This window comes from Gymnoscopelus braueri (genome assembly GCF_963280865.1).
Source record: "Gymnoscopelus braueri genome assembly, chromosome: 13".
In the NCBI taxonomy this organism is placed as follows: Eukaryota; Metazoa; Chordata; class Actinopteri; order Myctophiformes; family Myctophidae; genus Gymnoscopelus; species Gymnoscopelus braueri.
Genome location: NC_137615.1, coordinates 28,811,905 through 28,839,860, shown reverse-complemented (window position 1 = coordinate 28,839,860; position 27,956 = coordinate 28,811,905). Strand labels below are relative to the sequence as shown.

The window sequence follows — 27,956 nt, the reverse complement described above, 5'->3', positions numbered from 1 at the left end:
GCGTACGTGTGTCCATCTGACTGTCTGGTTGACCGCCGTTCTGATCCCGGTGCGGGGAAGGCCACCAAGAAGCGGCGTGCTGGACCTGGGTAAGAGAATGTTTGTCAATATTTTCCTAAAATGGGACAATCTCATGCCTCTCATTGCCTGAATGACTGAATAGATATAAAGCAATTTGGGGGGGGGGGTTGGTTAGGGGACCATTGAACATTTGAATCCGAACGAGTACCTGTACCAAGGGAAAGTAGACAAATTGAATAAAACTACCATTGTAATCTCCGAATTACTAGTCGGAACATGCACTCAGGTTAGACTGCCCTTGGGCCCCTCACTATTGTTCCTATATTAATAAATGCATTTGATTTGGCTGCGTTCAGCAGTACAACCAAATACTATCTGTCCTTATTCCGCTGCCATTTTGGTTTCTCATCTGCTTTCTAGACCTATAAGGAAACTGTTTTGGAGGCCATGTTCCAGGAGTCATCCCCCTTGATCAGGGACTACAGTGCGGGACCTCCCATCTCCCCCAGAGGACCTAACCCCTCCCCCAGAAGAGGGGGAGGGGTTAGGACTTGTGACGCAGCAGGTCATTCTCTCTCTCTCTCTCACACACACACACACACACACACAATTCATGTAATTTGGGGCTGCTACAACTATCGATACATTCATCGAATAATCAGGACTAATTTGTTTAGTCTGATTAGATTCAGATTCACTTTATTGTCACTTAGATGCACTGGTTAGGTACATACATGTGGAAAAACGTATGCTCGGAAGCTCCAATACAATACGACCTAGAACACTCAATTAACAATAAAAACAGGGCAAGAATATCAGTCAATTGTCACGTTTTACTGTTATTTAACAGTCTGATGGCCTGTGGAAAAAAAACTGTTCCTCAGCCTGCTAAGGGTATTTTGTATCCCGTCACCCTTTTGGACTTTAGAGGGGAGAACAGTTTTTTTTGTGGGGGTGGGTGGGGTCTTTAACCACTGAAGGCCCTGTTTTATACTTTGTCGTGCAAAGGTTTTGTGGATTGTGAAAATAGCCAATCTGCAAGCTTACCCATGCATCGCAACGCAAGGCAACACATTGTGAGCTTGTAGATCTGCTATTTGCACCATTTTTTTAATAATCAATTATTGTATAATCCATTAAATTAGATTTGTTTGATTAACTGTTGCACCCATAATATTTCTTTCTTTCTTTGGGGTTTGGCAAACAGCTTCAGCGTTAACGCCACTAGATGGCAGTATAGGGTTTGAAGTGGCACACTCTCCCTTACAGTCAGTTGAACTGGTCAGAAGACATCTAGATAAGGAAATGTCACCGCTAAAAAGCAAACATTGTTTCTCATGCAGAAGGCACAGCCATGACTGAGCCCAGGGCTCGACAGCCAAGCGGCTAGCCGAGCTAAAGGAGGCTTGGGGCGAAGACGCTGAGGAGCTGGAAGCTCTACAGCAGCTGACCATTAAAGTCACTCGCCACGCCACGGCATGGATGGGAAAGTCCATGGCGGACAACGTGGCGATTGAACGAGCGCGGTGGCTCGATCTGACCGTCTTCAGACCCGAGGTGACCGATGCAAAAAAGAGTGTCATGGCGCTCCCGTTGAGGCCAGATCTCTTCGCGGGCGCTTCAGAATTCCTCCGCGTCTCCACCGACTCCAGGAAGGCCCAGAGGGAAGCAGCGGCCGGAGTTTTGGAGCCAGCTCCTCCTCCGTCTTCAAAACCCCGCAGCGAAAGGCCCGCAGGCAGAGGACGTTCCTCCTCCTCTCGCCGTGGACAGGCCAGCACCTCTCGGTCCTCTTCGGCCCAGGTTCCTGGCACAACATTTTCAGCGGCCAAATGTAATTCAATTTAGGGGTCCTTGGCATAAAAGGTTGAAAACCACTGCTGTATAGAAATTGTGCTATTTCTGCTATTCTTACATGTATACAATTATTAAATATTTCAATAATGTATTTGTATATCTAAATTATTTGTCATATCTGTGCAATTCGTGATTGTCAACTTAAAATTGTAATCTTGACAGAGTACTTCGGTGCAATTGAACGATCTTTTCATCTTTTGCGCAGTCCTGACGATGGCATACGTAATGTGGTGGTGCTGGCGTGAGAGGAAGGCCAAAACCATCAAGGTGGTGAGTGAATTCAATAAAGTTCAAATCAAACAGAGCCATGATGGTTCATGGCTCTGGGGGACCTCCCATCTCCCCCAGAGGACCTAACCCCTCCCCCAGAAGAGGGGAGGGGTTAGGACTTGTGACTCGTGCCGGCGCCTGATGAGCTGCAGGAGACACGGGACCAGCTGGCGAAGGACGCAAAGGCCAAGTGGAAGGCCATGTTTGGCGCGCCTTTGCTTGTCAAGCCCACCAAGGAGAGAGGTCCGTATATCTGACTGTATATCTGACTGTCTGACTTTCCGACTGACTGTTTCCCATGTTGTTTATGCATGTCTGTTTTTCCTAATTGTACAGCAATCAGAAGCCACGACCTCTGGGTGTGGGGGAGCCCCCCAGGAAGCGGCGTGCTGAAGGTCTGTATTCATCTGTCTGCGTGCGTACGTGCAGTGGTGGAAAAAGTACTCAAATGTTTTATTTAAGTAAAAGTATCAATACTGCAATTCAGAAGTACTCCGTTACAAGTAAAAGAGAGAAGAACGCAGCAGGTCATTCTCTCTCTCACACACACACACACACACACACACACACACACACACACAATTCATGTAATTTGGGGCTGCTACAACTATCGATACATTCATCGAATAATCAGGACTAATTTGTTTAGTCTGATTAGATTCAGATTCACTTTATTGTCACTTAGATGCACTGGTTAGGTACATGTGGAAAAACGTAGGCTCGGAAGCTCTAATACAATACGACCTAGAACACTCAATTAACAATAAAAACAGGGCAAGAATATCAGTCAATTGTCTATACTGTACATATGAGATAAAAGTATACAGTACATTCTAGAGACAAGGAGACAGAACATAATACATGTTCCATCTACAACCACAAAGCACATCATGTATAAAAACAGTTACAGGAAAGGACTGAAGTCAATTTGAAAAATGTCTGTGGCCTGCATTTGATATTGTATAGCAGTCGTTGTCAACCAGTGGTCCGGGGACCACCAGAGTGGTCCTGGGGGGGGGGGGGGTACCAGGGGGTCCCCAGCAAATTGAGTTAACATAGCGTCACAATCATTTTAACCACTTGCTTTGGCTATTCAAAAATAGCAGATATCTGCTATTTTTGAAAAATCTTGAAAATGTGTGCATATCTTTGAATATACTATATATATATATTATTTTTTTAAAGCGAAAATTTTTAACTCAAATCTTTGCTTCTGGGGGTTCCTGGCACAACATTTTCAGCGGCCAAATGTATATCAATTTAAGTACATTTACTCAAATACTGTACTTAAGTAAAACTTTTTGGTGGAGTATTTCCAATTTTCAATACTTCTACTTCTACTCCACTAGAAGTTTTCAAATATTTGAAAACTTTAGTTACTTTGCAGATATGAATTATTATGTTATAAAACATACATTAACCACTTTAGCCCTATTTTATACATAGGCTATTTGAAACTAGCAGATCTACAAGCTCACAGCGCATCGCATCGCGATGCGCTGTGAGCTTGTAGATCTGCTAGTTTCAAACATACTACTTTAACTTTTTTCTATTTGAGCTAAAAAGCATTATTTCATACTTTGGCTATTCAAAAATAGCAGATATACACGCTATGAGCTTGTAGATCTGCTATTTTTGAAAAATCGTGAAAATGTGTGGACATCTTTGAATATATATATTTTTTAAAGCGAACATTTGTAACTCAAATCTTTGCTTCTGGGGGTCCCTGGAACAAAGTATTTTGAGATGGGGGTCGGCGGCCAAATATATATCATTTTGGGGGTCCTTAACATGAAAACAATTGAGCACCACTGATATAGAAAAATTAAGTTCATCAGAATACTGTTGGGATTTGGGAGACATTTGTAGAATCGGCTTCAGGTCTTAATGGGTTAAACCAACTTTGTTTCCCCTCTTCTGTACAGTGTATACTGTCTGAGGGTATGCTATCGATGCGGTTTTAACACGTTTTTGCGTTCTTCATCTTTGTGTGTGTCTTCAAGGTGGGAAGTACCTTGAGGCTGGCGATGAGAAGTGTACCCACGTGGTGGTGGAGGAGTGCTCTGTGAAGGAGCTTCCCTTCATTCCCTCCAAGAGACTCTTTGTGGTGAAACAGGAGGTATGCTATGTTACTGGCCATGCTTGCTTTGAGTTTTAGAGAGCTTGGAGTGCCCACAGCCTATTACATTTTGGATTGGTTCATCTAAAGTTTATTTTTTGTTTCTAACCATCTAAAACAAACAAAAATCAGCCCATGGAGTTGCATCCACATTTAAGGTAGAAGGTTTTAAAAATTCATAACCTTGAGTCATTGTAGTGAATGAGTGATGTTAACAATCTGTCCTCTGTGTGTGTTTTTCTGTCAGATTAAGTACATCCCTACAATCTGCGCCGATGATGGAGGACAACCGGGTGCTCCCATCGTTCAGTTGGTAGGTGACAAATTACACTTTTAAGTTGACGATTAATTGTCTCACTACATTGACAATTGGAACAGGCTTTGCAATTAAACATTGCACAGGGAAGATATGTCAAATAACTGAAATATACAATTTCCGGTGATAAGCTTAGACTTTTTACAGTGGCCAGTTACAAATTGTAGCCACCTGTTAGGTGCTCGTTTTTGAAGGAGGAACTTTTTTATGACTGTTGGTAGGGCATTCCACATTCTGGTGGCATAGCAGTAGAACGAATTTGACCCCATTTTTGTGCCGAAACTGGGCTCTGTGAGATCAGTGGAGCTCCTTCTGGTGTTGTGCCTGTGTGTCTTTTACGCTATTGAAGTAGTCTGACAGGTACATGGGTATCCCTGTTTTCTTGCGTACCTTGAAGACCAGGCCCATTGCAAGTTGCTTTACTCTTGTCCTCTACCCTGAGCCATCCCACCCTAGCATAATGAGCAGGGGTTAGGTGATATATTACAAGCTTACAACGCATCACAAAGTGACACGTTGTAAGCTTGTAGATCAGCTATTGCTAATTTGCTAATTTTTTTTATGTATGAACATTTTTCATGGAAATGATTATGACAAAATAATTGCAATTATCTCAAATAAAGGTATCTATCTCTATCTGTCTAGACCCTGAATTGATGAGTTTGTCGTCAACTCTTACCCAGCCATGACGGAAGAGACACGCCAGTTCCAGGCAGATGTCATACCCAGCCACATTTTTCCAAATTTATAAACACAGATTGTTTTATTTTTTTTATAGTAAATTGGGTGTAAATTTGTTTTTGTGATGTTGCTGGATGTAAAAAAAAAATTAAAACATTTAAAACCGTGATCGTTGTCTTTAAATGTAATTGTATAAAGGTTGTGATTATGATCCAATGTATAGAACATAAACAACATAAAAACAGGGGTGACATTTGGTTAACTTCATTTTGTTCTCAACTGAGACAGTTTGGAGAGCTCTCATATGATGGACCTATAGCGTACAGTAAGACTGGTGGGATTTGCAGTAACTTCACCAGAGGTATAAATGGTTCTGGATAATTTTTCTGAGGACACCCTGGAACCTAGACTGACACTCGGCTTGAATTTTCATTTTGTTACACATTGCCATTGACCATGTTAAACAGCATTCAGAGGCCAGGCTAGGTTTTATTTCTAGCTGATATGCAAGATGCTGTCAAAGAAGGAGATGGAGTTGGGCTAATGCGACTATACAGTGTGTACAGTGTGGCTTTGCTGTATTACAAGGCATATGGCCATAGCCATTATGTTTACAGTACTCTCTTGCTGTTAGTGAAACTCAAAGCCACACAGTCTCCAAGAATGGCACACTGTTACTTGGAATAGATTCTACAATGGAAAGGGAGGAATGGGAAAGAACATTCCCCTAGACCTTATCTTCAGATAATTGGTCCTCACCTATGCTCATTATAATATATCTTATCTTCATATATTGGTCCTCACTAATGGTCATTTTAATATTATATTACTTATCTTCATATAATTTGTCCTCACATGGACACCAGTTCAGAAACCTTCCTACCAATGACATTGATGGTGATTCTACTTCAGCCTTTCTCTGCCTGGAAACTAGAAGCCATTGTTCTTGCATCAATAAAAAAGTTCAATATATGCCAAACTCAAGGTAACAGGACCAGATCTTGAGAATTCTGAAAGCAGAGTTTGACTACAAAAATCGCAGAGCAGAATGATAAACTGTATCTAAGGGCTTTAGGATAGAAGGAGCAGCATTCCTATTCTCCATAGCCTAACACAGAAAGAAAGACTGCTTCAATAACCCTTTTCCTACATAATGATAATTTACACAATGTTGGAGGTGACTTGTTGTGTTATATCATAATTAATGAGGAAATAATTTTGTGATGCTCACACTGACAGAAGCCCATTAAACCCAGAAATGCACTCTGTACTAGAAGAAAAGCAAAAACCTGTGATAATGTTTTGCATCATGTTTAAAGTAAAATGTTTCTATCCCAAGAGGAGACTTACAGAGTTTGGTCCAACACAAAGGAATGACTTTTGGAATTTCTTCTTTCCCTATTGGAGGAAAAAAGAAAAATGCTCAGTGTTATATCACACTCAACGATAACACAGGGGATACAAGGCAAATGTGATGCAGAATGGTCCCAAATATATTGCAGCTACCACGAGCTATCATAGACACAGCGGTTCCAGATTCCAACAAAACTAAGGGACGTTCCAGCAGGCAATATTCACATTCAGGGTTCGATTTGCTTGGGGGATGAGCGGGATCAATGTCTCTGCTTTTGATAACCCCCCTGTGGTCATTAATTGTTATAGCCTGTGGGGATATACTTTATCCCTGCTTCGGGTCAGACCCTAACCCTAAATACATGCATTTCCTCCTTGAAAGGTTAGACTGTTTGATATGTTTGATATTTATGTTTGATGATCACAATTGAACAATTTAATAAAAAGAATATGTTAACCATATGAACACTGGTTTCATATTTGTTCTTGTAGATTGGTTATTTTCACTATTTGTCATACAACAGAGCATAGAGGGCTTAAGCGGTTAATAAAATGTCCGCCTATGTCTGTTTAACAAATTGAATCCTGAGTATATTCACCCTGAAGTCAATAGTCAGAACCTGTCATATAGTATCTATCACAGTTCTGTGTGGACTGAAGTACATACTCATTTACTATTGCAGCTAACTTCTGTATTAGGCCTACACTAAATGTATTACACCTTGTTTTATTATATCTTATTTTATTTTGTATATACATTGTTATCACGGTGTGCAGAGCATGTCACACCAACATTTCACTTCATATAGTTGTACAGACAGGTTTCTTCTTTATAAACTACGGGGTTTGCACGGTGCATGCATTCAAGGGCCAAAAACGCTTTGACTGAAACACGCAGTCTAATCAGCTGTGTGTGATTAGAATCCGCTAGAGCAGTGAGCTCCAGTGCGTGATCACATGACCTCAAGGACAAGTCCATCTCAAACTAGAAGGATGTGTTCCAGATATGCTGTAGACTGTAAAGAGGGCTGCTTTCGGCCCCCTAGTTGCGCAGCAACCTGTCTGAGCGAGTGAGAAAATAAACCTTGAATCTTGAACAACAGTCATTTTAAGATAAAAGCCCCAGTATCTCCAGCTCTGACATGCAACACTTAATATCTCTTCTAACTGCTACAACAATTACCCAGTCTACTCCAAACTCATTCAGACTCTGAATACCTGCAGCATGACACCATCGTCGTAGAGATCTAGAATGTTCTTGAGTAGACTCCTCCAGATGCGCACGCCATTGAGGGCCACACTCATTATGCCTCCTCCTGTCAGTGGGTGATTCAAGTTGTAGACGTCTCCCAGAAGTAGGACTCCTGGGAATAACAATAAACCACAAACCGGTCAGCCAGTCAGCAACAGGGGATACATATGATTCAGAGCATGCAGGGCACATTGGCTTCTTTGATTTGAAAGTATGGATTTGCTCCTAATAGTTAGGATAGGTTAAATGCAGAGGACAAATGTCCCGTATGTGCAAATGTACTGTGACACAATTACTCCTTTTCCTTTACCATTTCCACTCTGGACCTCTTCGGGCACGTTTGATTTCAGCTACCACAAAAACAGATAATATTTTGAGAGTAGGTTTATATTATAGTTTTACACTAGCATTCTGGCTGTAAGAGTGATGTAATGAGAGCATCCTTTGTCATGCTACAAGTTTCATCCACTCACTTTAATGACTCCAGTTTCCTTATCCTTGTACTCGACTCTGGTCACACATCCGTCCATCTCCTCCAAGCTGGTCACGATGCCCTCTACTGACACTAGGGGGGAGTAAAGCGCTGTAGTAAGGAATATTACCCCTTATTGGAGAAGGTCTCCAAAGGGAAAGATACAGATTTGTAATAGATGGCAATTAACCACAGTGATTTCAGTCTATGAACCAACTTTCCACCCAATATGAAAGCAATATTTACCTGTCAGTTCATGAGACATTTTCCTCTGAATCATCACCTTCACTTACTTTGGTTCAGCTAGAGCAGCTCTCCTCAGTCCTATGATAAAGCATCCGTGATGGAAGGTCCGTCCACAGCGGAGGTGTTTGTCCTCCTGAGGGTAGGGAGTGGACTCTCCACCTCTGTGCTACTCTCCATGTCCGGAACCACATAGCCGTTCACTAGGTGGGCATCCAGAACCTCCACTGTACCTGGAGAAAACATCTGCGTCACAATGTTCATTCAGAAAACATTGAAGTTGAGGCATAAAAGAAAAAAATGAAAGATTACTAGAGGCATTTAACATTCATATTAATATTTTTGATTTTATAGCAATGGCATATGACTTATTTTACTGCTCTCTAGGCCTATATGCAAAAAGGTCAGCTAGTGTGATTTTGCTAAGTTTCAAATCAATCAATCCTAATGCTGTTTCTGGTTCTTGAATTATTTTGTCAGTAAGTAAAATAGATCTGTCAAATTTTATTTGGCATTATTGAATAAAATGTAAGTTTACTGAGTGATAACGTGTTATAGAGGCTATTTTACACGGATATACCTTGAGAGGCTGACTTGCCCTTTGGTGTTGCCTTGGGCACTAAACGTTTGAAAACTAAACACAGCACAAAAACTAATTTCACCCACTGTTTCACACCTGTAAACCTGTGATCCTGAACTAGCCCATACTGCTGTACAGACAACAACATTATGTTTTACTAAATGGACTGTCATTCCCACCCCACCAGGGCCATATAGACTGACCACAACATCTAACTCAACAAAGTGGCAGCTCCAAAGAATTGTGATTGGGGGAGCTATGGGGGGGGGGCTGGATTATTTAAAGCAAGGGCTAATGAAAACAGACAATAATGATAAATAATTCTAATAACGACAAACAAGATTCAATGATTCTAGTTTAATAGGCCACATAACATAATACACATACTAAATGTTTAGTGTTATACCACAGTCCAAATAATTCTGTGAATGTATAATAAGCAGATATCTTATTATAGCATACAATATGAATTCATAGTTTAGTTTGTTACTCAGAAGTCAGTCCATCGTCTTTCATATATATCAGGGGTACTCAAATAAGAATCTTGAAGGTCCACAAAGAAACATTTCAATGAGTCAAAGGTCCGGTCGGTCAAGCCACACTACTCATGTTTATATAACTACAACTAAAGTAACCTACAGTATATGACTGTGTATGCTGCTGCTGTTGTTGTTGTTGTTAGGCTGTGTAATGTTGTATTACTGTCTTTGTATGTGCTGTTTTTGTTTAGTTTTTTTTTATTATGCTGCTGCAATGTCTATAGAAGCCAAACATAAATAAGTAGGCATCTATTGTACCTGTACACAAGATTTGAATACCACCTTGATCTGAACATTATGCATTATCAGTGGTGTCAGTCAGTGGACTCATCCACTGTCACAGCTAAAATGCACTGTGCATGTTTTTAGCATCATCATCAGCAGCAGCAGCTAGTATTTCAGTTCTACTGGCTGCTGGAATCAGAGAGTGGGGTGCACGTTTTTACCTGACAATTCCTCTTTTTGTTTGGCTTCATGTCAAATGTGGTCACCGCCTCTTCACCAAAGCTACGCCTCTTGGCATAATAGGATGAATGCATATTGTTCAGCCCATTCCTCTTTGAGTTGACGATTTTCAGTGTCCACCTTTCTTTTACTGACAAACTTTGAACATGACATTTTAATTCACATTGGAAATCTACGCTTCTACTGTTGCTAAAACTGCTGCAAAAAAACCTAACAGTAGGCTACTACTCTACCCTACTCTACTGTTCTGGTTCTTCTCAAGGACGAGTGGGCACTTAGGGATGGAGATAACTGGGCATTAGGACGATGGGCACCAGGAAGACTGGGCCACTACCAGCGCAAGCAAACTAGACTTTTTCAGGGCAAACTGGCCAACGTGGTCTGCCTATGAGATGGAACAGCTGACAGTCTGGCAGATCTATGCTTAGGCTAGTGGATTGACTGGCCCTGTGCTGGATTTTGTATGTCTCTGTTTTTTTCTCTATCATTCAGTAGTTTTGTTCAAAGTTGTTTATAGGCCTAAATACATTTCGTGTTGGATTTAATAGTTAGTTGTAAATAAATAAATAACAATGTTAAAAAATAAAAAGGCTATTTCGATTTTGAAACTATATTATTAGCCCTGAAACATGACTGTCATGTCATATCATGACAGTCATCGCAATTTGTACCTGGTTCTGGCACGTTCTCCATTTATAACCCTTACATCTACATAAACGTTCAAATTTCAAATATAAAGTGCTAACCCCACGGCCACCATGGATGTAACAAGTTGAAACGCTTGGGTCTAAGTACCCGTATTTTCCGTATTGTTCAATAAAAAGCATTTTAATCCGATTGGTGGCCATTTTCTTAAAATGTCCTTCATATGCTTTCAACAACGTGACCCTGTCGGTTGAGAGGTGTATTGTGCCTTGATATATTATAACTCTATGAGAAAATGGCTGCCGATCGGATTAAAATGCTTTTTATTGAACAATACCAAAGATACGGGTACTTAGACCTAAGCGTTTCAACTTTTTACATCCATGGCCGTAGGGTCATTACTTTATATTTGTAATATGAACGTTTATGTAGATGTACGGGTTGTAAATAAAGAAAGTGCCAAAACCAGGTACAAGTTGCGCCATGACGCTTGTGACAGACGAGCGTCATATGATTCATGGCTAGGAGGAACCACGTCCACAGGTCTAGACTCTATCTATATAGTTTAAAAATCTTTTTAACAGTGTTATTTATGTATTTATTTTATTTACAACCAACTATTCAATCCAACACAAAATGTATTTTGTATTTTTTATGAACATTTTACCACTCGTTGCCTGGCGAAGATCTAACCAATCAAGATGCGACCAACCGGCCTGGCTTATCGCGCGATGTGGGGTCGTGCCTGGGAGTGGGCGGGTCTAGCAGCACTCTGCTACCTGTTACGGGTCAATCAGCCTGTCAATCATCTCCACGCAACGCAACGCAGTGACTCACGTGCATTGATTAAAACATCCTTCTTTTCTTCTCAACACTGAAGAGGTAAGAACAGATCTTCAGCAGCGTAGACAAGAATATGATTATTAGGCCTAATAATTGATGCATTTATGCACAATTTGCACGAAGCAGCAAGAGTAATTAGTAATATAATACATATAATATAAGGACCGGAGTTGACTGGAGTCTTTTGAAATGATTAATTCATGTAAAAGTTGATCGATGTCATGGAGCCGCAGGGCCAAGTGGAAGACAGAATGGCGGCCGCAACACAACTTAACTTTACAACAATGGCCACAATTTGGCATTACAATAATTTACACATCAATAATATGTTAACATTATAATGGGAGTCATTGGGAGAAGAAGCCACAGCATGTTTAGACGTTACACGTTTACCACGGTGAACAGATAACGTTCCAGTGGTGTAAAGTAACTAAGTACATTTACTCAAGTACTGTACTTAAGTACAATTTTGAAGTATACATTTATTTATTTTTATTTAACTGGAGTAGCAGTCGCGATTGTGAACTTGTAGATCTGCTATTTTCAAAAGATTTTTATACTTTTGAAAACTTGTGAAATGGGACGTTCTGCATAATGAGTACTTTATACTTTTGGTACTTTAAGTACATTTTGATACCAATACCTTTGTACTTTAACTCAAGTACATTTTGAATTCTGGTAGCAAGAGTATTTCTACATTGCAGTAATGATACTTTTATTTAAGTAAATGCGAGTACCTTTTCACATCTGTAATGTTCAAATTAAGATGACGCAGTTAGTCGCACACGTTGATGGTGAGGTTACATGTTCACACAACGTCATACCCTGAAGAAGAGTCTGCTGTGGTTTATGTTCAATAAATGCATATTGCATCGAGGCTATGAGTGTTTGAGTGTTACTGCTTCAATATCAACTAGAAATGACAACTAAGTTATGTTCTTAACACGACAGAGAACTGTTGAACACACAAGTCAACTTGATCTGGTCTGATCTTCAAATAAAATAACTCTTTAGTTAAACTCAACGACGTGCGAAGATCCACGTCTTTTAACTAAGTGATGCTACAGTTGTGATCGACAACAGTCACGTGAAAACTGTATTCAACATTTTTGTAGTCAATCCAGGCCAGGTCTTTATGGGGAGGTTCTCTAGATTCTAGAACATTGGTTCTCAACCTTAGGGTCCAGGGACCCCCTTGAGGAAGTTCCAAGGGGTCCCCAGCTAAAGTATGAAGTTGAATTTCACTATCATTTATATTATTTCAATAGGTAGAAGTTAACCCAATGAGAGAATGTATAAGAATTTCACTCTCTCCACTGTTATCTCCCAGCAGACTTCAGTTATAATTCTGTACTAAATCTGATCTAACATTAAAATGTTCTTAGGGGTGTCTCTCTGGCACAAAATCTTTTCAATTGGTGGTCCGCTGCCTAATATCAATGTGGACGTTCTGGACATGAAAATGGTTGAGAAATACTGCTCTATGAATACATTTTACGTGTCTGTGTTTAAGATAGTTTTTCTTTTCATTACAGGCTATATACTACACTTTTTTTTAAAGACTGCTGACAACCATGGCCAGCAACATAACTGGGTCAGAAATGGAGCCGGACTCGGATGGTGGGTTTATAGCAGCTACACAGCAAAATCGTGAAAGTCATATTAACTTTGACAGTGTATAAATGGACCCATAACTAGTTAGATTAAAACTCAGAGTTTTACTGTATAGCCAGTAATATAGACTCTTTTCTTTAAACTAGGCATAGAATAGAACATTTCTAACGGTGACTAATGGAGTACCTTCATGTATGTACTGTAACAGAGAGGGAGGATGTCCCTGTCACGCATGATGATTGAAAACACCGCTAACTTGTTAGCGCTTCTCATCAGTGGTTTAGCCGAGCTAGCCACTTTTCTTCATGGATCGACGGGACCGTCCAGCCGTCGCCGATCGCCGACAGCTGGAGACCAGCATGGACCTTCCCCCGCGGCGGTGCGGCTCCCGTTCATGCTCCCAGCCTCTCGACGAATGGGACATGCATGACCACTGCGTAAGCTGCCTGGGCCTCGCACACGCTGAGGACGCCGTCTACGGCGACCCGAGGTGCTTCGAGTGTGCAGGCCTGCACACCTCCGAGCTCAGAGAAAGGTTCAGCAGGGCCCAGAGGCTCTTCCTACCACCACGGGCCCTGTATGAGAGCTACGAGGACGAGTACGACGGAGACCGCCGCTACTATTCCTCTCGAAGATCGGCGGACCGCGGGCCAGCTAGCCTAGCCGCCGTATGGGAGGAACGTCGACGGACCCGAGCGCCAGCAGCAGCCGGCTCTGCACGAGCTCTGGAACCGCCGGAACAACTCCGATCGGCCTACCCGAGGCCTACTCTACACCCCCGCTCACGCTCTCCTACAACGAGGGCACCCTACGAGGGCAGCGAGCTCCACGTGGATCCCCTTCTCACCCCACCTGAGGGCCGCAGCAGCAGCGCCGAGCATCGAGCAGCTCTTCGCTACTTCTCCTCGCCGGTGAGTGTCGATGGCGAGGCCGACAACGAGGCCATCACTTCTTGACGATGGAGACGACTTCCACATCGTCGATGAAGTCCAGGGGGACGGGGAGGTCGTCCTGCACGACGCCGACGCCACGGATGACCGTGGCCCCCCAGTTCTCGGCCCACCTGAAGCGAGAGGACCCTTCTCCCTGCTACTGTGCCTGCGGTGGCGGCTGCGGCTCAGCCTGGCAGCGCTCTTCCACCGGCCGAAAGAGGTGAGACCACCTTACTGGATCTCCAGAACCTTAAAGTGACTCCAGGTAATCTTTTCCAGGGGGGCATGGGCTACCTGCAGGACAGCCACGCAGTGCGTAAAGCTCAGGACGAGGCTGCCGCTCTTGCACGTAACGAAAAAGATGACGAAAAGAAGTCAGAGTTCAGTAAGATGACATTCTTAAAGGCGAAGGTAAAAGTCTTAAATTAGGTTGTATAAATTGTGTTTATTTCTTAAAAGGTTAAGTTGTATTCAGGAGTGCAACCTGTACCACTGTTTTTGCTTTTCAGCAGTTGCTGAAGTCAGTTTTCACTCACACTGACTTCAGCACAATAGTGGATGAACTGCCTAACTCATTTACTTAACTTTGTCTTTTATTTTAATATTTTGCTGTAGTTTTGTGATGTTGCATGATATTTCCTCCCAAAACGGTGTGTCTAATTGGTTTCATTGTTTTCTCTTTCTTGTGTCAGGAACTTGACGGCCCGATGGGAAAGAAAGACAAAATCCTCCTCATCCGTGTTCCTGATGATGAGCTGGTGGTTTACCAAAAGCATCGAGAGTATCTGCTGGCCGCGCTGTGGAAGCATCCAAATTTCAGGGGTAGACGCGCCTTCTTCGTCAAAGACGTAAGTCTTCATAACACATGTTAACCCATTAAGACCTGAGGTTGATTCTACAAATGCCTTCTAAATCAGTAGTTCTCCATTTTTTTTGTGCCAAGGAACTCCCCTTTGGATGACCTGGTGTTTCCCGCTACGATCACTAAATCCCAGGTCAATCCAGGCAAGGTCACCAACATAGAGCTGACCTGTGACATTGCTGAAAAGGATCAAGTGCAAAAAATAGTGAGTAAACAAGGAGCAAGGAGAGGAGTACAAGGTGCCGGCAAGATCCCTGAAAAGTGTTAAACTGTTCCAAATTGTGTTTTCTAGGCCTTAAAGGGATAGTTCACCCAAAATAATACTTTATATCTATCGATTAGTCACCCCATGGAGGACTTGAATTCATGGATATTTTGTAGTTTTCCTAAGCCAATAATTTGGTGACCAGCAGACTGGTAGGCTGCGGTTCCGGTAGGAGACACAACACAAAGGAGACTCTTTATTAGGAATGGGACAAAAACAAAAAGATATCCATGAATTCGTGTCTCCATGGGGTGACTAATTGATTCGTCATTTCTGGGGTGAACTATCCCTTTAAAGAATCTCAAATACATTTAAATCTAGTACTGAACCAATTGAACACCATGTGTGTGCAGGAGGAGGGGCGATCAAGTACAATGCTGCCCCTGGCCAATTAAGTATTACATCATGAATTATAGAGGATTTAATTGGTTAAGTCTTATACAATTCCCCAGTTTGAAACACAATTTTCCATTCCTGCTTTTTTATTTATTTTTATTTTTTTATCACCAGTGAAACTGGTGATAAAATAAAATTAAACTCAACTATCTGGTAAATAAAATTGAACTCAACTATCTGGTAAATAAAATTGAACTCAACTATCTGGTCACCCTGCTTAACCACTTAAATAAACCTTATACACATACACCAGGGCTCTGTACTATGCTCCCAGTTCATTGTGAGCTTGTAGATAAGCTATTTTTGCAGTATGTTCACCAAACAGAGACGCTACGGTTCAAGGGGTGGAATCTCTGTCCCTGGCTCTCGGGCCGGTGAGGACAGGCGTCCTTTATATTCCTACATCTTCCCAGAGTCCTTTGGACCGGTACTGGGCAGCTAAAGCATGCAGGATCCAAACTCATTTTAAATGTTAATGCCAGTATTAGGTTATGTTTTCTTATTTCCCTGTATCAGTGGGCTGATGCACACAAACCTACCAGCGCATGGTCTGTTTACCTCCCAGATCATTGGATGTTATTCCACATAGGCTGAAAAACCCTAATAAAGATTTTGTATTTTTGTTTTCCATTTCAGCTTAATAACTAAAACAGATTAAAAACGTCTAATACAGTCTATAATGGGTGTGTTAAGATGTGTCATTATGCAAGCATAGCCGCCATTGCCACAGCTAAAACTAACTTGTAACATCATTAGATTATCTGCAGATGTACTGCTTATTTCACATTGTACTATAAGGTCAGCCTTGTGCACCCTGCCATGTTTTTACCCTGCTATATTTTTACCTGAACTGACATCACATGGAAGGGATTTAAACCATCATTGCATAATGTATCTTGAACGTATTTGGGAGAGTTCCAACAGTGCCATGGGCTGGGAATCGGTTCCGATCTGCTGTTGTAAACATGGTACATGAAAGGGCATCGTCGTTGTCAGCATCGGACGCAACAGTTACCTGGCCAAGCTTCGAAGTATGAGTGAAATTATAGGTTAACCCATTCAATCTGGGAACGCATCTGTGTCATTTTAGATTTGAGCTATAACCATTATTTTATACTTTAGCTATTAAAAAATAGCAGATCTACAAGCTCACAAGCTTGTAGATCTGCTATTTTAGAAAAATCGTGAACATTTGTGCAAATCTTTGAATGCATATATATTTTTTAAACAACATTTTTAACTTGCATCTTTGCTTCTGGATCATCAAGGTGGTGAGTGAATTCAATAAAGTTCAAATCAAACAGAGCCATGATGGTTCATGGCTCTGGGGGACCTCCCATCTCCCCCAGAGGACCTAACCCCTCCCCCAGAAGAGGGGAGGGGTTAGGACTTGTGACTCCTGCCGGCGCCTGATGAGCTGCAGGAGACACGGGACCAGCTGGCGAAGGACGCAAAGGCCAAGTGGAAGGCCATGTTTGGCGCCGCCTTTGCTTGTTCAAGCCCACCAAGGAGAGAGGTCCGTATGTCTGTCTGACTGTCTTTCCGACTGACTGTTTCCCATGTTGTTTATGCATGTCTGTTTTTCCTAATTGTACAGCAATCAGAAGCCACGACCTCTGGGTGTGGGGAGCCCCCCAGGAAGCGGCGTGCTGAAGGTCTGTATTCATCTGTCTGCGTGCGTACGTGTGTCCATCTGACTGTCTGGTTGACCGCCGTTCTGATCCCGGTGCGGGGAAGGCCACCAAGAAGCGGCGTGCTGGACCTGGGTAAGAGAATGTTTGTCAATATTTTCCTAAAATGGGACAATCTCATGCCTCTCATTGCCTTGTGAGTGACTGAATAGATATAAAGCAATTTGGGGGGGGGGGTTCAAGGGGACCATTGAACATTTGAATCCGAACGAGTACCTGTACCAAGGGAAAGTAGACAAATTGAATAAAACTACCATTGTAATCTCCGAATTACTAGTCGGAACATGCACTCAGGTTAGACTGCCCTTGGGCCCCTCACTATTGTTCCTATATCAATAAATGCATTTGATTTGGCTGCGTTCAGCAGTACAACCAAATACTATCTGTCTTTATTCCGCTGCCATTTTGGTTTCTCATCTGCTTTCTAGACCTATAAGGAAACTGTTTTGAGGCCATGTTCCAGGAGTCATCCCCCTTGATCAGGGACTACAGTGCGGGACCTCCCATCTCCCCCAGAGGACCTAACTCCTCCCCCAGAAGAGGGGAGGGGTTAGGACTTGTGACTCCTGAGGAGAAATTGAAGACGGCAGAGAAAGCTGGACCCTCTGGGGGACCTCCCATCTCCCCCAGAGGACCTAACCCCTCCCCCAGAAGAGGGGAGGGGTTAGGACTTGTGACGCAGCAGGTCATTCTCTCTCTCTCTCACACACACACACACACACACACACACACAATTCATGTAATTTGGGGCTGCTACAACTATCGATACATTCATCGAATAATCAGGACTAATTTGTTTAGTCTGATTAGATTCAGATTCACTTTATTGTCACTTAGATGCACTGGTTAGGTACATACATGTGGAAAAACGTACGCTCGGAAGCTCCAATACAATACGACCTAGAACACTCAATTAACAATAAAAACAGGGCAAGAATATCAGTCAATTGTCACGTTTTACTGTTATTTAACAGTCTGATGGCCTGTGGAAAAAAAACTGTTCCTCAGCCTGCTAAGGGTATTTTGTATCCCGTCACCCTTTTGGACTTTAGAGGGGAGAACAGTTTTTTTTTGTGGGGGTGGGTGGGGTCTTTAACCACTGAAGCCCTGTTTTATACTTTGTCGTGCAAAGGTTTTGTGTATTGTGAAAATAGCCAATCTGCAAGCTTACCCATGCATCGCAACGCAAGGCAACGCATTGTGAGCTTGTAGATCTGCTATTTGCCCCATTTTTTTAATAATCAATTATTGTATTATCCATTTAATGGATTTGTTTGATTAACTGTTGCACCCATAATATTTCTTTCTTTCTTTGGGGTTTGGCAAACAGCTTCAGCGTTAACGCCACTAGATGGCAGTATAGGGTTTGAAGTGGCACACTCTCCCTTACAGTCAGTTGAACTGGTCAGAAGCCATCTAGATAAGGAAATGTCACGCTAAAAAGCAAACATTGTTTCTCATGCAGAAGGCACAGCCATGACTGAGCCCTTGTGGTCACTCTGACTGTCTATGATATTGATTTACAGTATATACAGCAGCTTCTGATCTATTTATCCTCACAAAACTCACCCAAGGCACTCTTCTAGCAATAAAGTTTAGAAAGCCTTTATCCAGTGTCTATTCCATAATAGAAATGTTTTTAAACAAGACATGGTAAAAGGGATACCAAGGGATATTGCAAACACCCAAGAAGGAAGCTTAGACACAGATGACAAGTGCAGAGACTGGCTATACAAGATGGGTAAAACAAATATTTTTAACCCATTCAAACCGGGAACGCGTCTTGTGTAACCACTTTATCCATATTTTATACTTTGGCAATCAAAAATAGCAGATATACAAGCTCATAGCAGAATGATAGCACGCTATGAACTTGTAGATCTGCTATTTTTTGTACTGTACTGTACATATGAGATAAAAGTATACAGTACATTCTAGAGACCAGGAGACAGAACATAATACATGTTCCATCTACAACCACAAAGCACATCAAGTATAAAAACAGTTACAGGAAAGGACTGAAGTCAATTTCAAAAATTTCTGTGGCCTGCATTTGATATTGTATAGCAGTGGTTGTCAACCAGTGGTCCGGGGACCACCAGAATGGTCCTTGCTTTGGCTATTCAAAAATGGCAGATATCTGCTATTTTTGAAAATTCTTGAAAATGTGTGCATATCTTTGAATATACTATATATATATATATATATATTTTAATCGAACATTTGTAACTCAAATCAAGTAATCGACACATACCACCGATGTATGAATATATAAATTAATGTATATGAACATTATATCTAATTTATTTTCTTCCACTGTTACTGTTTTCAGCGCGTGATACGACACCCAGTGTCGACCAGCAACGAGATGACCGCTACGGTCAGAAAGGCCCAGATGGACACCAAGGCCGACTGCACCGCACTGGAGGCCGAGTTCCGGGGACAAGGGGCGCTGATTACACAACTCAACAATCAGGACTGGCGTCGGGAGGAGGAGAAGGGGCGCCTAGAGAGACGCGTTGAGATATTGAGTCTGCAGAACCATGTTCTGCAGCTTCAGCTGGAGGAGCAAGCCGGTGAGACAAAGCTCAAATCCAAATCAACATTTTAAAAATTGTAATCATGTCAAACACATTCGACAAATATCTAATTACATTTTGGGGGTCCTTAACATGAAAAAAAATTCAATAAAGTTCAAATCAAACAGAGCCATGATGGTTCATGGCTCTGGGGGACCTCCCATCTCCCCCAGAGGACCTAACCCCTCCCCCAGAAGAGGGGAGGGGTTAGGACTTGTGACTCCTGCCGGCGCCTGATGAGCTGCAGGAGACACGGGACCAGCTGGCGAAGGACGCAAAGGCCAAGTGGAAGGCCATGTTTGGCGCCGCCTTTGCTTGTTCAAGCCCAACAAGTAGAGAGGTCCGTATGTCTGTCTGTCTGTCTGTCTTCCCGACTGACTGTTTCCCATGTTGTTTATGCATGTCTGTTTTTCCTAATTGTACAGCAATCAGAAGCCACGACCTCTGGGTGTGGGGAGCCCCCCAGGAAGCGGCGTGCTGAAGGTCTGTATTCATCTGTCTGCGTGCGTACGTGTGTCCATCTGACTGTCTGGTTGACCGCCGTTCTGATCCCGGTGCGGGGAAGGCCACCAAGAAGCGGCGTGCTGGACCTGGGTAAGAGAATGTTTGTCAATATTTTCCTAAAATGGGACAATCTCATGCCTCTCATTGCCTTGTGAGTGACTGAATAGATATAAAGCGATTTGGGGGGGGGGGGGTTCAAGGGGACCATTGAACATTTGAATCCGAACGAGTACCTGTACAAAGGGAAAGTAGACAAATTGAATAAAACTACCATTGTAATATCCGAATTACTAGTCGGAACATGCACTCAGGTTAGACTGCCCTTGGGCCCCTCACTATTGTTCCTATATTAATAAATGCATTTTGGCTGCGTTCATCAGTACAACCAAATACTATCTGTTCCGCTGCCATTTTGGTTTCTCATCTGCTTTCTAGACCTATAAGGAAACTGTTTTGGAGGCCATGTTCCAGGAGTCATCCCCCTTGATCAGGGACTACAGTGCGGGACCTCCCATCTCCCCCAGACGACCTAACCCCTCCCCCAGAAGAGGGGAGGGGTTAGGACTTGTGACGCAGCAGGTCATTCTCTCTCTCTCTCACACACACACACACACACACACACACACACACACACACACAATTCATGTAATTTGGGGCTGCTACATCTATCGATACATTCATCGAATAATCAGGACTAATTTGTTTAGTCTGATTAGATTCAGATTCACTTTATTGTCACTTAGATGCACTGGTTAGGTACATACATGTGGAAAAACGTATGCTCGGAAGCCCCAATACAATACGACCTAGAACACTCAATTAACAATAAAAATAGGGCAAGAATATCAGTCAATTGTCACGTTTTACTGTTATTTAACAGTCTGATGGCCTGTGGAAAAAAAACTGTTCCTCAGCCTGCTAAGGGTATTTTGTATCCCGTCACCCTTTTGGACTTCAGAGGGGAGAACAGTATTTTTTGTGGGGGTGGGTGGGGTCTTTAACCACTGAAGCCCTGTTTTATACTTTGTCGTGTAAAGGTTTTGTGGATTGTGAAAATAGCCAATCTGCAAGCTTACCCATGCATCGCAACGCAAGGCAACGCATTGTGAGCTTGTAGATCTGCTATTTGCCCCATTTTTTAAATAATCAATTATTGTATAATCCATTAAATGGATTTGTTTGATTAACTGTTGCACCCATAATATTTCTTTCTTTCTTTGGGGTTTGGCAAACAGCTTCAGCGTTAACGCCACTAGATGGCAGTATAGGGTTTGAAGTGGCACACTCTCCCTTACAGTCAGTTGAACTGGTCAGAAGCCATCTAGATAAGGAAATGTCACGCTAAAAAGCAAACATTGTTTCTCATGCAGAAGGCACAGCCATGACTGAGCCCTTGTGGTCACTCTGACTGTCTATGATATTGATTTACAGTATATACAGAAGCTTCTGATCTATTTATCCTCACAAAACTCAACCAAGGCACTCTTCTGGCAATAAAGTTTAGAAAGCCTTTATCCAGTGTCTATTCCATAATAGAAATGTTTTTAAACAAGACATGGTAAAAGGTATACCAAGGGATATTGCAAACACCCAAGAAGGAAGCTTAGACACAGATGACAAGTGCAGAGACTGGCTATACAAGATGGGTAAAAAATATATTTTTAACCCATTCAAACGGGGAACGCGTCTTGTGTAACCACTTTATCCATATTTTATACTTTGGCAATCAAAAATAGCAGATATACAAGCTCATAGCAGAATGATAGCACGCTATGAACTTGTAGATCTGCTATTTTTTGTACTGTACTGTACATATGAGATAAAAGTATACAGTACATTCTAGAGACCAGGAGACAGAACATAATACATGTTCCATATACAACCACAAAGCACATCATGTATAAAAACAGTTACAGGAAAGGACTGAAGTCAATTTCAAAAATGTATGTGGCCTGCATTTGATATTGTATAGCAGTGGTTGTCAACCAGTGGTCCGGGGACCACCAGAGTGGTCCTTGCTTTGGCTATTAAAAAATAGCAGATATCTGCTATTTTTGAAAATTCTTGAAAATGTGTGCATATCTTTGAATATACTATATGTATATATATTCTTTTTAAGCGAACATTTGTAACTCAAATCAAGTAATCGACACATACCACCGATGTATGAATATATAAATTAATGTATATGAACATTATATCTAATTTATTTTCTTCCACTGTTACTGTTTTCAGCGCGTGATACGACACCCAGTGTCGACCATCAACGAGATGACCGCTACGGTCAGAAAGGCCCAGATGGACACCAAGGCCGACTGCACCACACTGGAGGCCGAGTTCCGGGGCCAAGGGGCGCTGATTACACAGCTCAACAATCAGGACTGGCGTCGGGAGGAGGAGAAGGGGCGCCTAGAGAGACGCGTTGAGATATTGAGTCTGCAGAACCGTGTTCTGCAGCTTCAGCTGGAGGAGCAAGCCGCTGAGACAAAGCTCAAATCCAAATCAACATTTTAAAAATTGTAATCATGTCAAACACATTCGACAAATATCTAGGATTTGGGGACTTGTGACTCCTGCCGGCGCCTGATGAGCTGCAGGAGACACGGGACCAGCTGGCGAAGGACGCAAAGGCCAAGTGGAAGGCCATGTTTGGCGCCGCCTTTGCTTGTTCAAGCCCACCAAGGAGAGAGGTCCGTATGTCTGACTGTCTGTCTGTCTGTCTGACTGTCTTCCCGACTGACTGTTTCCCATGTTGTTTATGCATGTCTGTTTTTCCTAATTGTACAGCAATCAGAAGCCACGACCTCTGGGTGTGGGGAGCCCCCCAGGAAGCGGCGTGCTGAAGGTCTGTATTCATCTGTCTGCGTGCGTACGTGTGTCCATCTGACTGTCTGGTTGACCGCCGTTCTGATCCCGGTGCGGGGAAGGCCACCAAGAAGCGGCGTGCTGAACCTGGGTAAGAGAATGTTTGTCAATATTTTCCTAAAATGGGACAATCTCATGCCTCTCATTGCCTTGTGAGTGACTGAATAGATATTCCCCCCCCCACAATTTTTTTTTGGGGGGGGGGGGTTTCAAGGGGACCATTGAACATTTGAATCCGAACGAGTACCTGTACGAAGGGAAAGTAGACAAATTGAATAAAACTACCATTGTAATCTCCGAATTACTAGTCGGAAGATGCACTCAGGTTAGACTGCCCTTGGGCCCCTCACTATTGTTCCTATATTAATAAATGCATTTGATTTGGCTGCGTTCAGCAGTACAACCAAATACTATCTGTCCTTATTCCGCTGCCATTTTGGTTTCTCATCTGCTTTCTAGACCTATAAGGAAACTGTTTTGGAGGCCATGTTCCAGGAGTCATCCCTTCCAGGAGACCTCCCATCTCCCCCAGAGGACCTAACCCCTCCCCCAGAAGAGGGGAGGGGTTAGGACTTGTGACTCCTGAGGAGAAATTGAAGACGGCAGAGAAAGCTGGACCCTCTGGGGGACCTCCCATCTCCCCCAGAGGACCTAACCCCTCCCCCAGAAGAGGGGAGGGGTTAGGACTTGTGACGCAGCAGGTCATTCTCTCTCTCTCTCTCACACACACACACACAATTCATGTAATTTGGGGCTGCTACAACTTTCGATACATTCATCGAATAATTAGGACTATTTTGTTTAGTCTGATTAGATTCAGATTCACTTTATTGTCACTTAGATGCACTGGTTAGGTACATACATGTGGAAAAACGTACGCTCGGAAGCTCCAATACAATACGACCTAGAACACTCAATTAACAATAAAAACAGGGCAAGAATATCAGTCAATTGTCACGTTTTACTGTTATTTAACAGTCTGATGGCCTGTGGAAAGAAAACTGTTCCTCAGCCTGCTAAGGGTATTTTGTATCCCGTCACCCTTTTGGACTTTAGAGGGGAGAACAGTTTTTTTTGTGGGGGTGGGTGGGGTCTTTAACCACTGAAGCCCTGTTTTATACTTTGTCGTGCAAAGGTTTTGTGGATTGTGAAAATAGCCAATCTGCAAGCTTACCCATGCATCCCAACGCAAGGCAACGCATTGTGAGCTTGTAGATCTGCTAATTGCCCCATTTTTTAAATAATCAATTATTGTATAATCCATTAAATGGATTTGTTTGATTAACTGTTGCACCCATAATATTTCTTTCTTTCTTTGGGGTTTGGCAAACAGCTTCAGCGTTAACGCCACTAGATGGCAGTATAGGGTTTGAAGTGGCGCACTCTCCCTTACAGTCAGTTGAACTGGTCAGAAGCCATCTAGATAAGGAAATGTCACGCTAAAAAGGCAAACATTGTTTCTCATGCAGAAGGCACAGCTATGACTGAGCCCTTGTGGTCACTCTGACTGTCTAGGATTTACAGTATATACAGCAGCTTCTGATCTATTTATCCTCACAAAACTCACCCAAGGCACTCTTCGGGCAATAAAGTTTAGAAAGCCTTTATCCAGTGTCTATTCCATAATAGAAATGTTTTTAAACAAGACATGGTAAAAGGGATACCAAGGGATATTGCAAACACCCAAGAAGGAAGCTTAGACACAGATGACAAGTGCAGAGACTGGCTATACAAGATGGGTAAAAAAAATATTTTTAAACCAACTTTGTTTCCCCTCTTCTGTACACTGTATACTGTCTGAGGGTATGCTATCGATGCGGTTTTAACACGTTTTTGTGTTCATCTTTATGTGTGTCTTCAAGGTGGGAAGTACCTTGAGGCTGGCGATGAGAAGTGTACCCACGTGGTGGTGGAGGAGTGCTCTGTGAAGGAGCTTCCCTTCATTCCCTCCAAGAGACTCTTTGTGGTGAAACAGGAGGTATGCTATGTTACTGGCCATGTTTGCTTTGAGTTTTAGAGAGCTTTTAGAGTGCCCACAGCCTATTACATTTTTGATTGGTTCATCTAAAGTTTATTTTTTGTTTCTAACCAACTTACTTTAATCTTCGCTATTGTTAGGAAGACCTCTGTGGTGTCTAAAAATGTTGCCACCACTTATATACAAATAAATTTAGAGTCGCACAGTTGCCAGGTTTGGCGAGAAACAAGCAGGTCTATGATAACAATCACACACGCTGACAAGCCACACACACACACACACACACACACACACACACACACACACACACACACACACACACACAATGCAGCTGCTAATAATATGACTGTCAAGTCATATTTATTCTTGTTGATCCTGTTTTGCACTTTAACTGGATATTACATTATATATGTGTGTGTGTTACATATACTGTATGTATTGTTTTTGTATTGTTTGTCCATTGTTGTAATAATGCTGCCTCTAGGCCAGGTCACTCTTGGAAAATTGTTATGATATAATGTTTATTTGCAAAAGCAAATAAACAATGATAAAAGCAACAACAAAGTAAAAGTAAAATACAATATTTAACAACATGCCTACAACATGGATACACAGTATAAAATAAAGGATATAAATATTAGTAGATTTGTAGTAGATTTGTGTGTGTGTGTGTGTGTGTGTCGAGCACGCGGCATAATGTCAGCCTTGCAAAAGTGTGTGTGCACGCGCTCGTGCGTTTACTTTGAAGTAGGCTTGTCTAGTAGGCTCACTTGCTGTGTTTGAATGAAGTACAGTTGTTAATGTCATCTCTGTGCCTGTCTATCTGCCTGTCTGTAGTATGGTAACAGCACATCTGGGCACCTCGATGTAAAATTGGCTATTTTGTCTTCAACGTTTTTCAGGCCAAGGACCCCTGAGAGAGAGATGAAGCAGGGACCCCTTAACTGAGAGAGAGATGAAGCAGGGACCCCTTAACTGAGAGAAAGATGAAGCAGGGACCCCATAGCTGAGAGAGAGATGAAGCAGGGACCCCTTAGCTGAGAGAGAGATGAAGCAGGGACCCCTTAGCTGAGGGAGAGATGAAGCAGGGACCCCTTAGCTGAGGGAGAGATGAAGCAGGGACCCCTTAGCTGAGGGAGAGATGAAGCAGGGACCCCTTAGCAGAGAGAGAGATGAAGCAGGGACCCCTTAGCTGAGAGAAATATGAAGCAGGGCCCCCCTTAGCTGAGAGAGATGAAGCAGGGACACCCCTAGCTGAGAGAGAGATGAAGCAGGGACCCCTTAGCTGAGAGAGAGATGAAGCAGGGACCCCTTAGCAGAGAGAGAGTCTCACTCTCTCTCTGAGAGAGTGAGACTCTCTCTCAATGTCAATGTCAATTGACATTGACAGGACAATGTCAAAATTGACAATGACATGACATTGACATTGTCAATGTCATTGACATGACATTGACTACATTGACTCAATGTCAATGTAGTCTCACTACATTGACAATTGGAACAGGCTTTGCAATTAAACATTGCACAGGGAAGATATGTCAAATAACTGAAATATACAATTTCCGGTGATAAGCTTAGACTTTTTACAGTGGCCAGTTACAAATTGTAGCCACCTGTTAGGTGCTCGTTTTTGAAGGAGGAACTTTTTTTATGACTGTTGGTAGGGCATTCCACATTCTGGTAGCATAGCAGTAGAACGAATTTGACCCAATTTTTGTGCCGAAACTGGGCTCTGTGAGATCAGTGGAGCTCCTTCTGGTGTTGTGCCTGTGTGTCTTTTACGCTATTGAAGTAGTCTGTATCCCTGTTTTCTTGCGTACCTTGAAGACCAGGCCCATTGCAAGTTGCTTTACTCTGTCCTCTACCCTGGGCCATCCCACCCTAGCATAATGAGCAGGGGTTAGGTGATATATTACAAGCTTACAACGCATCACAAAGTGACACGTTGTAAGCTTGTAGATCAGCTATTGCTAATTTGCATTTTTTTTTAATGTATGAACATTTTTCATGGAAATGATTATGACAAAATAATTGCAATTATCTCAAATAAAGGTATCTATCTCTATCTATCTGTCTAGAACCTGAATTGATGAGTTTGTCGTCAACTCTTACCCAGCCATGACGGAAGAGACACGCCAGTTCCAGGCAGATGTCCTACCCAGCCTTTAACCTAACATTTTTCCAAATTTATAAACACAGATTTTGTTATAGTTTTTTATAGTAAATTGGGTGTATATTTGTTTTTGTGATGTTGCTGGATGTAAAAAAAAAATTAAAACTTTTAAAACCGTGATCGTTGTCTTTAAATGTAATTGTATAGAGGTTGTGATTATGATCCAATGTATAGAATATAAACAACATAAAAACAGGGGTGACATTTTGTTAACTTCATTTTGTTCTCAACTGAGACAGTTTGGAGAGCTCTCATATGATGGACCTATAGCGTACAGTAAGACTGGTGGGATTTTCAGTAACAATACCACCAGAGGTATAAATGGTTCTGGATAATTTTCCTGAGGACACCCTGGAACCTAGACTGACACTCGGCTTGAATTTTCATTTTGTTACACTCTGAAAGTGCCATTGACCATGTTAAACAGCATTCAGAGGCCAGGTG

At 42.3% G+C, this 27,956-nt stretch overlaps 2 protein-coding genes across 2 annotated transcripts in view; both read left to right on the top strand.

Annotated features, from left to right (window-relative positions):
• slc25a17 (solute carrier family 25 member 17) overlaps window positions 1-27,956 on the top strand; it is a 191,015-nt gene that overhangs the window by 140,362 nt on the left and 22,697 nt on the right. The gene's annotated exons all lie outside the window — the stretch shown is intronic.
• LOC308098055 (uncharacterized protein) lies at window positions 19-27,589 on the top strand. The gene is made up of 5 exons (XM_080446275.1): window positions 19-89; window positions 442-586; window positions 4,149-4,264; window positions 4,512-4,581; window positions 27,418-27,589. Exons 2-5 carry the CDS (start codon window positions 469-471, stop codon window positions 27,459-27,461), a joined length of 348 nt encoding a protein of 115 aa, XP_080302401.1. The 5' UTR covers window positions 19-89; window positions 442-468; the 3' UTR covers window positions 27,462-27,589.

Bases quoted from the DNA above. Each gene is read 5' to 3' on its own strand.
- LOC308098055 (XM_080446275.1), top strand. From the start codon at position 469: ATGTTCCAGGAGTCATCCCCCTTGATCAGGGACTACAGTGCGGGACCT. The intron at 4,265-4,511 runs GTATGCTATGTT...TTTTTCTGTCAG, and splicing joins TCTTTGTGGTGAAACAGGAG to ATTAAGTACATCCCTACAAT. The intron at 4,582-27,417 runs GTGACAAATTAC...CTATCTGTCTAG, and splicing joins TCCCATCGTTCAGTTGGTAG to AACCTGAATTGATGAGTTTG.